The sequence below is a fragment of the Coccomyxa subellipsoidea genome (genome assembly GCF_000258705.1).
Source record: "Coccomyxa subellipsoidea C-169, whole genome shotgun sequence".
In the NCBI taxonomy this organism is placed as follows: Eukaryota; Viridiplantae; Chlorophyta; class Trebouxiophyceae; family Coccomyxaceae; genus Coccomyxa; species Coccomyxa subellipsoidea.
Genome location: NW_005178036.1, coordinates 460,887 through 473,267, shown reverse-complemented (window position 1 = coordinate 473,267; position 12,381 = coordinate 460,887). Strand labels below are relative to the sequence as shown.

The 12,381-nt window shown below is 52.4% G+C and overlaps 2 protein-coding genes across 2 annotated transcripts; both read right to left on the bottom strand.

The window, feature by feature from the left end:
* Nucleotides 1-3,729: 3,729 nt before the first annotated feature.
* COCSUDRAFT_62940 (ISP domain-containing protein) lies at nt 3,730-8,760 on the bottom strand (the record flags this gene model as incomplete). The annotated part of the gene is made up of 10 exons (XM_005647892.1): nt 3,730-3,951; nt 4,499-4,649; nt 4,883-4,959; nt 5,360-5,563; nt 6,057-6,171; nt 6,562-6,636; nt 7,137-7,312; nt 7,777-7,940; nt 8,306-8,498; nt 8,647-8,760. The coding sequence occupies 10 exons, from the start codon at nt 8,758-8,760 to the stop codon at nt 3,730-3,732; spliced, it is 1,491 nt and encodes a 496-aa protein (XP_005647949.1).
* Nucleotides 8,761-9,544: 784 nt separating this feature from the next.
* On the bottom strand, nt 9,545-11,644 carry COCSUDRAFT_65899 (UBC-like protein; the record flags this gene model as incomplete). Its single annotated transcript, XM_005647891.1, has 7 exons — nt 9,545-9,891; nt 10,025-10,194; nt 10,467-10,638; nt 10,862-10,959; nt 11,103-11,205; nt 11,335-11,411; nt 11,536-11,644. The coding sequence occupies 6 exons, from the start codon at nt 11,642-11,644 to the stop codon at nt 10,082-10,084; spliced, it is 672 nt and encodes a 223-aa protein (XP_005647948.1). The 3' UTR covers nt 9,545-9,891; nt 10,025-10,081.
* Between the last annotated feature and the right edge of the window lie 737 nt (nt 11,645-12,381).

Here is a 12,381-nt window from a genome sequence, read left to right as displayed (position 1 = left end):
GGGTGGAGCTGGGCCGAGCAACGATGGCGCCGCGCCGATGGAGGTCGACGGCCGCAGCTCTGCCAGACCTGGACGCAGCCGCGCAGCGGAGCCGGCCGCTGCCGCCGTGGCTCCTGAAGGTGGGTTGCCTCTGCCTTTTTCCGCCATTTCTAACTCTGCAAATGATCAGATTGCCAGGCCCCATAGCACGCTCCCTGGAGTGCTGTATGAGATGGGGTTAGCCATAGCACTACAAAGAAAGATGGCATGCAGATGACTTGTCCAATACCATGCTCCTTCATTCCATGCTCCTTCATTAAGGGAGGAGCCTTGAGTGGATGCGATGTACCCCTCACTGCAGCAATTCTCTTGGGCGACATGGGTCACGTTTTTCATGACTCCTCGATCCCTAATCACATCATCTTTTGACCGATGCGCAGAGGCCGAGCCGGCTGAGAAGAGCGCCGCGGAGCTGGAGGCCGAGCGTGTCGCCGCACAGGCCGCAGTCGAGGCGGCTCGCGCGGCGCGGCCGCAGACCAAGGTCAGCCACAAGAAGCTCAACCAGGTCAAGGTGCGGCCGTGCTCCCTCCCTTGCTTATCTCCCTGTCCTCCCGCGCTCGACAGATATTCTACATCCCTGCCGCACCAGCAAACATGAAAGTACCCTACAGCACGATTAAGACTTGTCAACAAGTTTGAAGGAGGCTGACCTCGTGCTAATTGCCTGCTACATGGCTGCATGGTGCATGACAAGCACCAGCTTACCCATTGCATCTACAAGAGCCAGACACTGGCATCTTTTTCTTCTTTCTTTTTCAAAGAACTTGAACTCAAATGTGGTGTGCGTGCAGGAGCTGCTGGTGATGCGATTCAAGGAGCTGGAGCATGGTGGCCAGGCGGACGCCACTTTTGGGGATGTCCAGGTTGCGGGCCTCAAGCAGCACGAGCTCATGGACTGGTACTTCGCGCACCAGGCGGAGCGGTGCGCGCCCCTTTCCTCCATCCCCAGGTGTCTCTAAATTAATCGGTTTCCTTAAAAATCCCCCGATCTCATATGTGTCCCTCTGGATCCCGAGGCCTCAGTTGAAGGGGGGAAGGGGGGCACCCTGGCAAATGCCAAGAAAGACAGGGATGCTCGAAGACAGTGCTGGCCCACCTATGCCCCCGCCATGCACAATTTGCCACATCTTCTGTGGGACGTTCTGTTTGCTTTACTCTTGCCGGCAGCAGTATGTCTCGCACTTAAAATGCTTCCTACTGTGCAGAGGAGCATTGTTGCTGCGAGAAAGGTACGATCGTAAGGAACACATGGCGGGTCTTCTCCATCATGCATACTGCATCCGTGTGGGTTGTCTGACATTTTGGATTTTTAATTTGAATATGCGCGGTGCAGGCAAGTGGATGCGATGACAGAGGAGCAGCTGAAGGATGAGTTCCTGTTGGTCGGCAAAATCATCCAGCATCTGATCAGGCGCGGCCCCTTACCAACACACCCCACACCCAAAAATATACACCTTCTTTCTGTTTAGATATTGCACAGCCCGCCCGGAGCTGGGCATGTCTAAAACGCACTGTACACGACAGCACCGTCACCAAGAAGAACTGTTACATCTGAATGACAGGGGCCAGTAAGCGTTGTCTAGGATGGCATCCAGTTTTGGGCCTGTGAGGTGTTTTGGGATGGTATTTACTGAATGCATGTCTGACTCCTGAACACTAAGCACCGCGGCCACGGTTGATTGGGTCTTGCATGGATCTGGCCACTTCATCAAGGGGTAGGAATCCTACCGTAGGATATCTGGCAGCCTTTGCCCGCAGCTTGTCTGCGGACGCACCTTGTCTCGGGCGGGAAAAGCGTGTAATAATAACAATTATAGCAATTTTTGATTTCGTGTTTAAATCCGGCAGGGTGATGGGCGTTTTGGTGGTGGTGGAGACCCCCGAGCGCGCGCCGACAGATTCAGAGACGGCGTTCGCGCGGCGCGTGCAGCGCGACCGCGTGCTGGCCGTCAACCCCAACTACGTCGACGACGAGTGATTCACCCCATGACTCACCCACCCGCGGCCTCACCTTGTTGCCGGACGACTATGACGGAACCCCGGCAAGGAGTGACTCACTCATATGAGTGACTCATGCACGAGTCATGAGTAATGACTCGTGTCCGCCAGCCGCGCGGCGCATTCACTCAGTTAACACAACGTCGCGCGGCGGCGGTGAACCGTGGGTACTTCTTGGAGCAGTAGCCTAGACGACTAAGGCACTCAATTGGCCGACTTTGTGCATTTGCGCAATATAGAAGAGGAGGAAGGCAGTTGCAAAGAAAGCGGCCGCTACATGAAAGATCAAAGTCCGGTGCTGTGTCAACAAGCAGAAAAATTTAATTGCACGGTGAAGTTGTATGCTGCATGGTCTATTGTTTGCCATGCATTGCATGTGCTCAACTCGACAATTGTTTGCAAACTCCGCCTGCTAGGTGCTGGAGGATAAATTTACTTTAAAGCATATAAGGAGTTTTCTATTGCCTGTGGTATGCGAAAGCTGTCACCTTCAGCTGACTCTGCAGATCAAAGAGTGTAATGGCGTCAGGAGAGACACTCTTATCATGCGGACAAGCACAGAAAATGATTACAGATACAGGCAACACACTGTGCTTACAAAGTACTTCACCACTGCATATGCATTCATGGAGAAAAATGCCACAAGATAAATGTCCATCTAAAAGTATTCTCTCATCCTCTTCACTCACCTATTTGACTGATCACTTCTAGAGTACGTGCCAATCCTGCTCACAGACTAAAGGAAAACGCCTCGGCCTTTACACATGCCAATATCAAGCGCAAGCACACAGATGCGTCTTGACAGCACCAGGGATACCAGATATTAGTGATCTGCACCAGAGCGGTTCCGCTTTGCTGCAGACCAAATGCTAAATTTCAAGCTTGCTCAATTTGGTCCCTCTCTAATCCAAATATCAACGACAGAAGAGAGTTCATCAACTTTCCAAGGAGCAGTCCGTGGCTTCGAAGGAAAGTTGTGAGGTTCCAGCAAGCTAATCAATCATCAAAACTTGTGGCTGTCCACAAATTCACATAATGCACAGTATGCTGCATAGCACACCACATGCAACATCTACACTTTGCCCATCCTGCAAAGAAGCCAGGGAAAGAATCCAAAGAATTTGCAAAACCCATGCGTTGGAGCTCACAGCACATGATCCTGCAAGATCGTCACAATTCTCATCATCTTCAGCACTCCGAGTACTATCTTCAAAGGCCTGATTGATTCAGATTGCAGGCCCAGCAGAATACCCTTCAGAGACCATTTGATCTCAGAGCCATCACCTGTGTTGCATCTTCTGATCTACCAACCTTTACTGTACCACTGAAATAGGCAATACTCTTCGCACAAAATGTAGCACGCTGTCACAACACCTTGCATGACAAGGGCCAAGGTGTGAATGAACCTCCACAAGACCCCTCAAGATGAGACCCACATTGCTGCCTCTAAGGGTATCCCACATGCAGCAACTCCGTTTTTATGTCCGCGCAAGCTCTGCTGAGTGATCAAAATAGCAGCGCATGGCAGATGCATTCCATTATAGAGGAGAAATTTATGCCAATCCAGTGCACTTCAGCATACATCTCATGCAGCCTTGCATCATGCCGCAGGAAAGCCTTTCGACCTCCCTAGCACAATGCTGACCACCTGCTTTGCGTATCTTCTCAAGCCCACAAGAGGAAATTGGCTATTCAGTGCTTGTCTGCATGCACGTAGTCTACAAAATAGAACTTCTGCACCAGGTTGCGCAGCCAAACAGTAGCTGCAGTGGACGCAGCTGCCAGCAGAAAGATCCCTGCTGTCACCAGAGGGGGCTGCCCACCCCTGGAACCCACCCAGTATGCCAGGCCAAGGGTAGACAGCACAGCGAGCGCTGTCACTGCTACCTGCAGCACTTTCGCCACTCCGAGTGCCTGTACAGACATCCGTAGGGCACGCTCACGCAACATTCACCATACGCATTGGAAGACGGTCTAAAAATGTCATGTTGGCGATGACATAACAGCAGAGGAGCTGTCTGCGGGGCATGAGATGTGCTCCTCCATTGCCAAAGTTACTTGAAGGCAGTGTGTCACTAGAAATGCAGTACACAGCGACCCAGACAAAGGAGTCCTCCATTTGAGGAAGCATGACATGCGCCCTGCTGTTATTCTCATGATCAATGGCACAGGCAGTACTGAAAGACCACAGGTACAGATTCCCCACTGGCTGTTCCATATGCATATCAAGATGAAGAGAGCAGATTCCGAAGGTAATAGATTTAAATAAGGCCGCAGCTACCACGTGGCCAACCAATTAAATGGATTTTCTGCGCCCAAAAGATTTAGCAAGCACCGTTATCGACCCCAGAGACCCGAGGAATTTTGATACAGGTAACACGGGTGCGCAAGTGATCACAAGGGCATATTCGCCTGGATTCAATTGGTTGGTGAAGAGGAGAAAGGAAATGGGGTGAATTACCTGAGAGCAGCTCTTGCAGTGGCGAGTGTGCGAGGAGTAGCGGTCGAGCAGCACAGCTCTGCTGGGCTCGATGCGGTCTGCATCAGCGTTCCCTGCTATGGGCCCCCCGCCGGCCCTCTCCTCAAACCACTGCCGGAACGCCGTCACAATCCTGCAAGCGCCAATAAACCGCTGGTAAAGGGTCCCTTCTCTTGGATACAAGTGGAGCACCGGTTGTGGTTCAAATGGCTCTAGAGATCTGGACATGTCCCCTCGAGATTGTCAGCAGCCACGCCAGGGCTTTCTGCTCTATGCCGGTGGCAGTCGCATTGAGAATGGCATGCAAGAGACAATACACGTGCAGGTCTCATGAGGTCATGAGACAAAATGCCAGGAGAGGAGGACCTGTCAGCCTGGGTGGGCATGAAGTAGGAACGCCTCCAGCTTCCACCCTTCCTCCTGTCCTCAGCCAGCACCCGTTCCTGCAAAAATGCATGGCGAAATATTACTGCCCCAAAGCACAGACAGGCAGGTGCGCGGGCTATGGTGCAGGGATCCCGGGCGAAGTATTCTTCAGACAAGGAAAACGACATCCTCAATAAATGAGTCTTTAAAGGTGGACTAGCAGTCTAAATTTTGAAGCGCCAGCAACACTGTATATTGATTTGATGCTTCAGACCATGCTGATCTCTTGGCAGCTCATAACCGGCAGTGCGCCTCCAGCAAATTCAACATCAGCGAACTATACTCGTGTATGGCGGCTAAAGTAATTCTCGAGATTTCAAAGTCAGCAGACAACAGCATTGTTTGGCGAATGCATCATGTGCAAACACCGCAGACAGCCTCACAATATGTTTGCTTCAAGTGAGTCACTGAGCTCACCTGAATGTGGAGGATGATGTTGTCCCCGTCGAACACTAAATTGCGGGTGAGGTGGTCGGCCCAGCGCGGCTTCAGGCCGGCCAGCGCACGAAATGGCGCCGGCAAGCCGTCCGCATGCACGATCAGCCACCAGAGCACGCGGCTGCGCCCGGGGCCTGTCGGGACCACAAACATTGGCATCTGGCTCCACTTCACCTTCCCGCCCTGCAGTAAAGGAGATGACAAGACGCGTCAGAATGCAGCTCACGTGCATGCACAGAGAATGCTCCCGCTGCAGCAGCAACCTCTGGCCATCAGTCATTGCACGCTGCATCCTACAAGTTAGGCATGCTGCCGTGGGCAGCAGCAGCCTCTCAGACGTCTGCTGGCAAAAAGGGCACCAATACTGGGACTTTGGGTCAATGCATGAGCCCCTTTCTTATATTGTGCCTTCTGACCAAGCACATGGGTAGCAGATTGTACGGCTCATGAGAGATGCATCAGCAAGTCAGCAACTTCGCAAAATGATTCGCAAAATGATTGGCTGACTCATAGCGGCAACATTAGCCAGAGATCTGACGGATCGCCTCGACAGTACACAGCAACACGGCTTGCCACCAACGGCGCTAGGGGCAGGAGGTCAGAGGCATGCCATGGGAGAGGGGATGTAGTAACGGATGAAGCAGGGCGGCACGAATTGGATCTTGAAATCAATCACGCGCGTTCCAAACGCGGCGCTCTTGACATCCATGCTGATGGCCTCCTGCGGGGGGTGCATCGGGTCCCCCCGGTCTGTGGGAGATATCTCGAAGACACCCACATTCTCAGATTCCCTGCACATGGCGCAGATTCAGCTCCTCCACACCTCGTATCCTTTTAAAAACTCTAAATGACTGGTTGCACTGCCCTGCTGACCGAGCCCGCCTGCAGCATGCATGCACATTCTGTTTCACTGTGAAGGACTGGGGCAGATAAGGAAGACTTGAAGCTGCTTATGGCCACTGTTCTTTTGTACAAGATCCCTCCCTTGCATGTCATGTCACAGGTTGGCCCGTCATCTGAGGCCTTAGGGTGCACAGGAAGACACACTAAAGACCAAGCTCAGGAAAAAAACAGCCATAATGCTTCATCCAAAAGACCAGGTGAGATCGTCATAGCAGTAATCATTGCGGCTTGAGACACAGGAGCCGTTGTAAGGATGGTGTAAAAAAGGGTGGGCCCACCTGTTGCCCTGCACGCCGTGATGGGCAAAGCTGACGTGGGAGGGATCCAGAAAATTCTCCACTAGAACGTCCCAACTGCACAGCCAATCCTTTTTCAGGATACAACTCAGCGATGCCTGCTTATGTCCTGAGCACAGCAAATCTATGCTCTCTACTCTCTCTGTAGGTCTGCAGGGTGGTATGGTCCGGTAGAGGCAACTGCATCCCTTTTGAAGAAACAACGTGCAACTCGTTTATGCTGCCCCAAGCTCCTGATACGGAGACTGCAGGCATGCCGCTTGAGAGGCTTAGAGATTTTCAAGTCGCTTCCAGTTTGAAGTTCTTGAATGACATCTAACATCACAAGCTCTTTCTGCCAGAGGCAAGGTGCGTCTGCAGACAAGGTGCAAGCAAAGGCTGCCAATATCCTACCTCTTGTTGGATTCCATATATCCAAGCAAGACCCGATCAACCGCGGGCACGTACTCAGTAATTGTCCCGCCCCATGCCAGCCGGGGCCATGTGGATGACATTTGGCAGAGTTTGGCAGAATTAGAATTTTCAAACCAGATTTAAAACAGATAGCAGAGGCACACCTGTAGGGTAGGTCTCGGGCGTATCGGCTGGCGGCAGAGATGACTGGACCGCCGTCAGTCGCCTGGCCGGTGTCGTCAGGTGACAGCTCTGGGATGAGTAACGGCGGCATCAGCGCCGACTCAGCCGCCGCGCTGGCGCTGCAGTCCCCCCAGACCCACACATACCCCTGCGACACCTGCGCGCAAAATCCTAGACATCAAATAACGCCCGTGACCTGCACACAGTACAAAGCTGTTTTAGCAAATTTCCACATGCCCTCCATTGTCCACAGTCAACAGCACCTCTTGTGCATCTCCACAAGTCCAATGATTGGACTTCTTCTTGTCTGCACCCTAGGGTCAGAGGCAAGCCTTCCCAAGATCAGAGCAGTCGCCTTTCTTTGGCCGAATTTGATTAGGGCCTTGGGATTTAGCCCTTTCAAGAGTAACAGAGGGATGCCAGAAAGCAGGTTAACAGTATGCAAAGTACGAAGCACAGAGCTTCACGTTGACACCCCTTGTCCACATACACTGCTCAATGCAAGGTGTATGCGTACAGGGGGCAGCACCATGAAATTTTGTGCGGCTCCTGCACATGCCCAACTGCTCGTGCACAGCATGAAGAGCGATCCTGTTCTTGGTACAACAGAGGTCTCCGCACCTGTGTGGGGTGCACGGCTGCGCAGGAGCGGCCGCTGGAGCAGGCGGTGTCCTCGGCCCGGGCATCAAGCGCCTGGGGGATGCGCGTGCATGCACCGTCACCCCTGAAACGCCACCCGTGGTACGAGCACATCAGCGTTCCGTCCGACGGCTCTATCCGCCCCTCTGCATGCATGGCATGATTACATAAGACAGAGTCCTTCGACAGTAGGCACCTGACTTGTCAGTATTTTTTAGAATGGCATCAGGTTGCGGCGTCATTCTCCAGTTGTTAGGAGAGCCAGAGGCCAACAGAAGCATACAAAGGGACCCATGCACATCATGATGCAGGCATGGCCAGTTCCGAAAAGCTTGCTTTTAGCGGTGAGTGCAACAAACGCAAGGTACCTCAGAATTTGCCATGGCTAAGCTCACTGCAGATGATCTGCATGTCATGTCTGTGAGACAGTTGGCCAATATGGCGCTGTGGGGCATTTGCACTCATGGGTGGAACGCGAGAAACGCTGGATGAGAAGAGAACAGCCGAGCACCTGACAGAGGAGCAAGCCTGTGGGGGCAGCGGTCTTCAAAGGCGGTCCACTTGTGCTGACGCGAGTCATACCAGATGACTAAGCGTTTCCCCAGCAGCTCCATCGCGTGTGGCCTGCCCGGATCCAGGTCCTCCACGAATGCCAGGGGGTACCACTGCCGCGCCCAGTCAAATGTGCCCCCATTGGCTGCTTCCTTGTCAGGTGACCCCCACACAGCTTGTCAAATTTGCTCCGATCGCCAGTAAATGCTAATAGGTTGGAACGTTGTTGCATGCCGTACTGTGCACAGTGACGTGGGTCAGGCTACTGGTGGCAAGCAACAGTGATCACCAGTAACTCACCTGTGTGGATGTCTGAATGGGTGAGCAATGAGCAGTGGCCTGCTCATGTCTGGTGTCGACAGCTGCACGGACAGCGTCCACCCTCCTTTTCAATGTCGATGATTCCTGCAGCATGGACGATAATTAGTCCAGCATCTGTATATGTATGGGATATGCACGTCGCACACTTCAGCCAAGCTGTGTGTGGCCCGCATCTGGACATCATTCCTGCACGATCGCATCCGACAGACATATGATATCAGAGGACAGAGTATGGACGAGGAAAGTTGCAGGGATCGGGCATCGCGCCCGAAAGTGGTGGTGGCATCTAGGCTTACCTTGGCACGCTTAGGCACCACCGCAGGCTTGAATATGGCAATCTTACATCTTGATGAATGGCGGTGCGTTCCATAGGGTGTTTGTAGAAGAGGATTTGCAGCGGAAGGCATTGGGCTACTGCCAAGCCCAAGCCGTGAACAACTTTCCGGCAGGATCCAGAATTAGTTAGCCCAGATGCGATTCTTCGATCGTTAGAATCAAGTCTCTGGCAGTTCTGAACGTTTCTGTAATGTATCTAATCCGTAAGTCTGGACTAACTCAATAAAGTTGCAACTTTTCGCGCTTGAGGTGGGCAGCTGCCTTGACGTGGCGAAGCTTGGACTCGGGCCCCAGTGCCTAGATAGGCCAAGCGAGGCACCGAACATGCATGTTGAATGCCATGGGGGTTTGCCATCCAAGCATTGGTGCGCATATACAAAACACTAGTTGAATTTGCTCACTCAACACCAGCATCCGCATTGGATATTGCCAACTTTGTAAGTCCAGAACCTTCTTGTTGCGCTGCGCATGCGTGCACGCCAGAAGGCCTGGTACTAGCTACTTAGTAAGCTCATCAGCCTCATGAGCCTCAAAACATGTGAAACATCAGCTACAATTTACATTTTACTTTCAGTGTACCCAGTGTACAGCATCACTGTGATGCTGTACATCGGAGTGACTATTATGGCGGTTCAAATATTCTGGGACAGCTAGCAATTGCAAGATCTATACTATATATTATAGTATTGCTAGCCAGCGCTGGCAGGCCGTCTCACGGGGTTAATGCCGACTGCATCTAGGTGTAAAGTTGTGGTTGCCTTTGCATTGCCGGGGCCGCCAGCCCAAGTGTCGCCTCCGCAAAACTGGACTCTACCGGGCAGAAGTGAGCTTGTTATCTCTTCTCCTGCTCTTGGTGCGGCTTGAAGCAGCACGAGATAACACATGCACCTGTTCACAGAACAACGGGATAGCTTGCAAAGGCACTGACAGACCAGCTCACCAGAAATCATCGAGATGCTTCGTCACCTCATAGGAACATGGAGCAAAGGGAGCAGGGAGCAGATCATCTAGATGCACTGACCTGGATAGTACTTGTATGCGGAAAAAGAAATATGACACTTGGGTGCGATTTGCAGAGTCAGTTCCTCCTGCCTCGCTGCTTTGCTTTGGGCTGCTTTGCTTTGGAGGGCTGCTTGGGCTGCTCATCGCGCCCGTCGTCCAAGCTGAGATTTTCCAACGCAACACCAGCATCTGTGCACACGCGAGTGTTTTAAAAGGTGACAGATCACAGAAACAACTCCAGAGTGATGCTAGCAACGGGGTAGGGCATGCAACAAGCAATGTCAAAGCAGTGAAGCGTTGAGCAGGACAGTACTTTCCAGGAAGCAATGTGTACAGCAGCAAGCTGATGTCAACACTAACAAGCAATCCTGTGTACGGCACTTTGGAGTTGTTAGCATCCCCGATGATGTGTCCTTGAAGGCAACTGAGGATAGTCAAGGAGTGTGATCGTAAGAACAGACCTTGACTGGCACAAGAAGCATCTGGGTCGCCATCTTCTGGTGGGGTGGCAGGAGCATATGCGCTTGGGCCCTGCTCTGCTACCGGCTGCAGCTGTGGAAACATCTGTGCCAGCTGCTTGTTGCGTAACACCCACGCCACTGATTCGCTCGCCAGCTGCTTCTTCTGCTCATCCTGCAAGCACATATGAGTGCAGATCTACTCAACATTTCTTCAGAGACAGCAGCAGCATAGCACATGCATCTTGCACAGCAAGCCGCTGCCCCTGCGACAAGAAGAAAATACTCATGTGTAACGCTGGTACCTCCTTGCAAGTGGGGATAATTCTGCCAGCCAGACATCTCAACGAGAGCAATCCTTGGGTTGCTCAATGAGAAAGTACTGGAGATCAGCGCACCGTTGTCTGCATGTAGCCGGCTGTGACCGTGTCTTCCAGCATAAAGGACAGGAGCCCTGTGAGTATGGATGCCACGCTCCATAAGGGGTTCCAAGTCTCTGCAAAAGAGCACAAGTTTCCAGTGAACAACACACCCAAGATCGCAGAACCAGGCCATTCCATGATCCTAATAGGTTTCAGGCTACGATCATGAATAGGTGATCATCAGTCAATGGCAAGCAACAATTGTGAAGACAGCTACCTGGGTGGTAGTCCGACATGGACATGCAGATGCGTGTGTTTGTCTCAAAGCGGCCATTGGGCGTCAGCATCATAATGGCCGGGGGTTTGAAGGGGTACTCCGGCTGCAAGGCAATCGTTGTGCACTGTCAAAGACTTTGCCAAGCTAATTTATAGCAGTCTGGAGCTCAGGTTCCTTATTAAGGCTGTGCAGGACTTGAACCCAGCAAGAACTTACCCTTCAGCAGGCTTACCGGGAATCTTAGTTTTCCTATGTACATGCCTCCAGCATAGGGCGTGTCCGGTGGTCCCTCGATGAGGTAGTGCCATTCTGCGTGACATGTCCTAATCACACCTCTGCTGCTCAAGTATTGATCAAGATGCTATGATGAGATAAAAACACAAGGACGGAATCCATGGCTGTCATCAAGTAGCTTATGTTCAAGGAGTCTTACCGAGCATATTTTTCTCATTCACGTGCACTGCTGGAACGTGAGGAGGAGGATCGGCCAGGAATGCTCTCATTTCCTTCTTCAGCTTGTTCACGCAGACCTTAGGAGCCATGTCACCGTGGCTGGCTGGCTTTTAGACGGCAATTAGACTAGGGAGTAGCATTCACGGATAATCAAGCATTGCACCCAATCAGGAAACCTCTGTCGACAGAAGGTGTCAGTGATGCAATGAAAGTGAGCTTTAGGGCAGACGCCACTGGGTGTTTGCAGATGGTCGTCTTGATGATTTGAGTGAACAAATAAGGTGTTCCCAAGCAAACTGAGGACGGTCCAAAGCTTGATCGCTTCGCACATGCAAACTTGATGCAAGGAGGATCACATCACAGGCGAGGCGCCGCCCAGAAATTTATCCCGTGACGATACGCTCGAAGCAGCAGACCTCGTCCACCACCTGGCTCTGCAAAGATACAGCCGCGGCAATACAAAAGATTTGCAATTCCCTATCTCTGCAGTCAACAGGCTCTGATGGCGGCGCAATCCGCTCACCTGAGCATAGGGCTTCAGAGGACAGGCACACAGCGATCAGTTCCCGCCATCAACGGTTCTCTAAGGCCCAGCAGCAGTGTACAGGCCGCAACAAGAGCGTTTCCCACACAATTTCGTGGCGCAGATGCAGCGCTATCCCATCACCTGGGAATCAGGCGCCAACGGAGCCTTTGCTCGCCAGTGATTGCCGCCTCAACCTATGAGAATGGCTATGGCTCAGTTGGTACGCCCGATGACCAGCTGGACCGTCCCGCAGCGGACTCTGCAAGCGTGCTAGCTAGTAACAGCCCTCCTGCCTCGCAA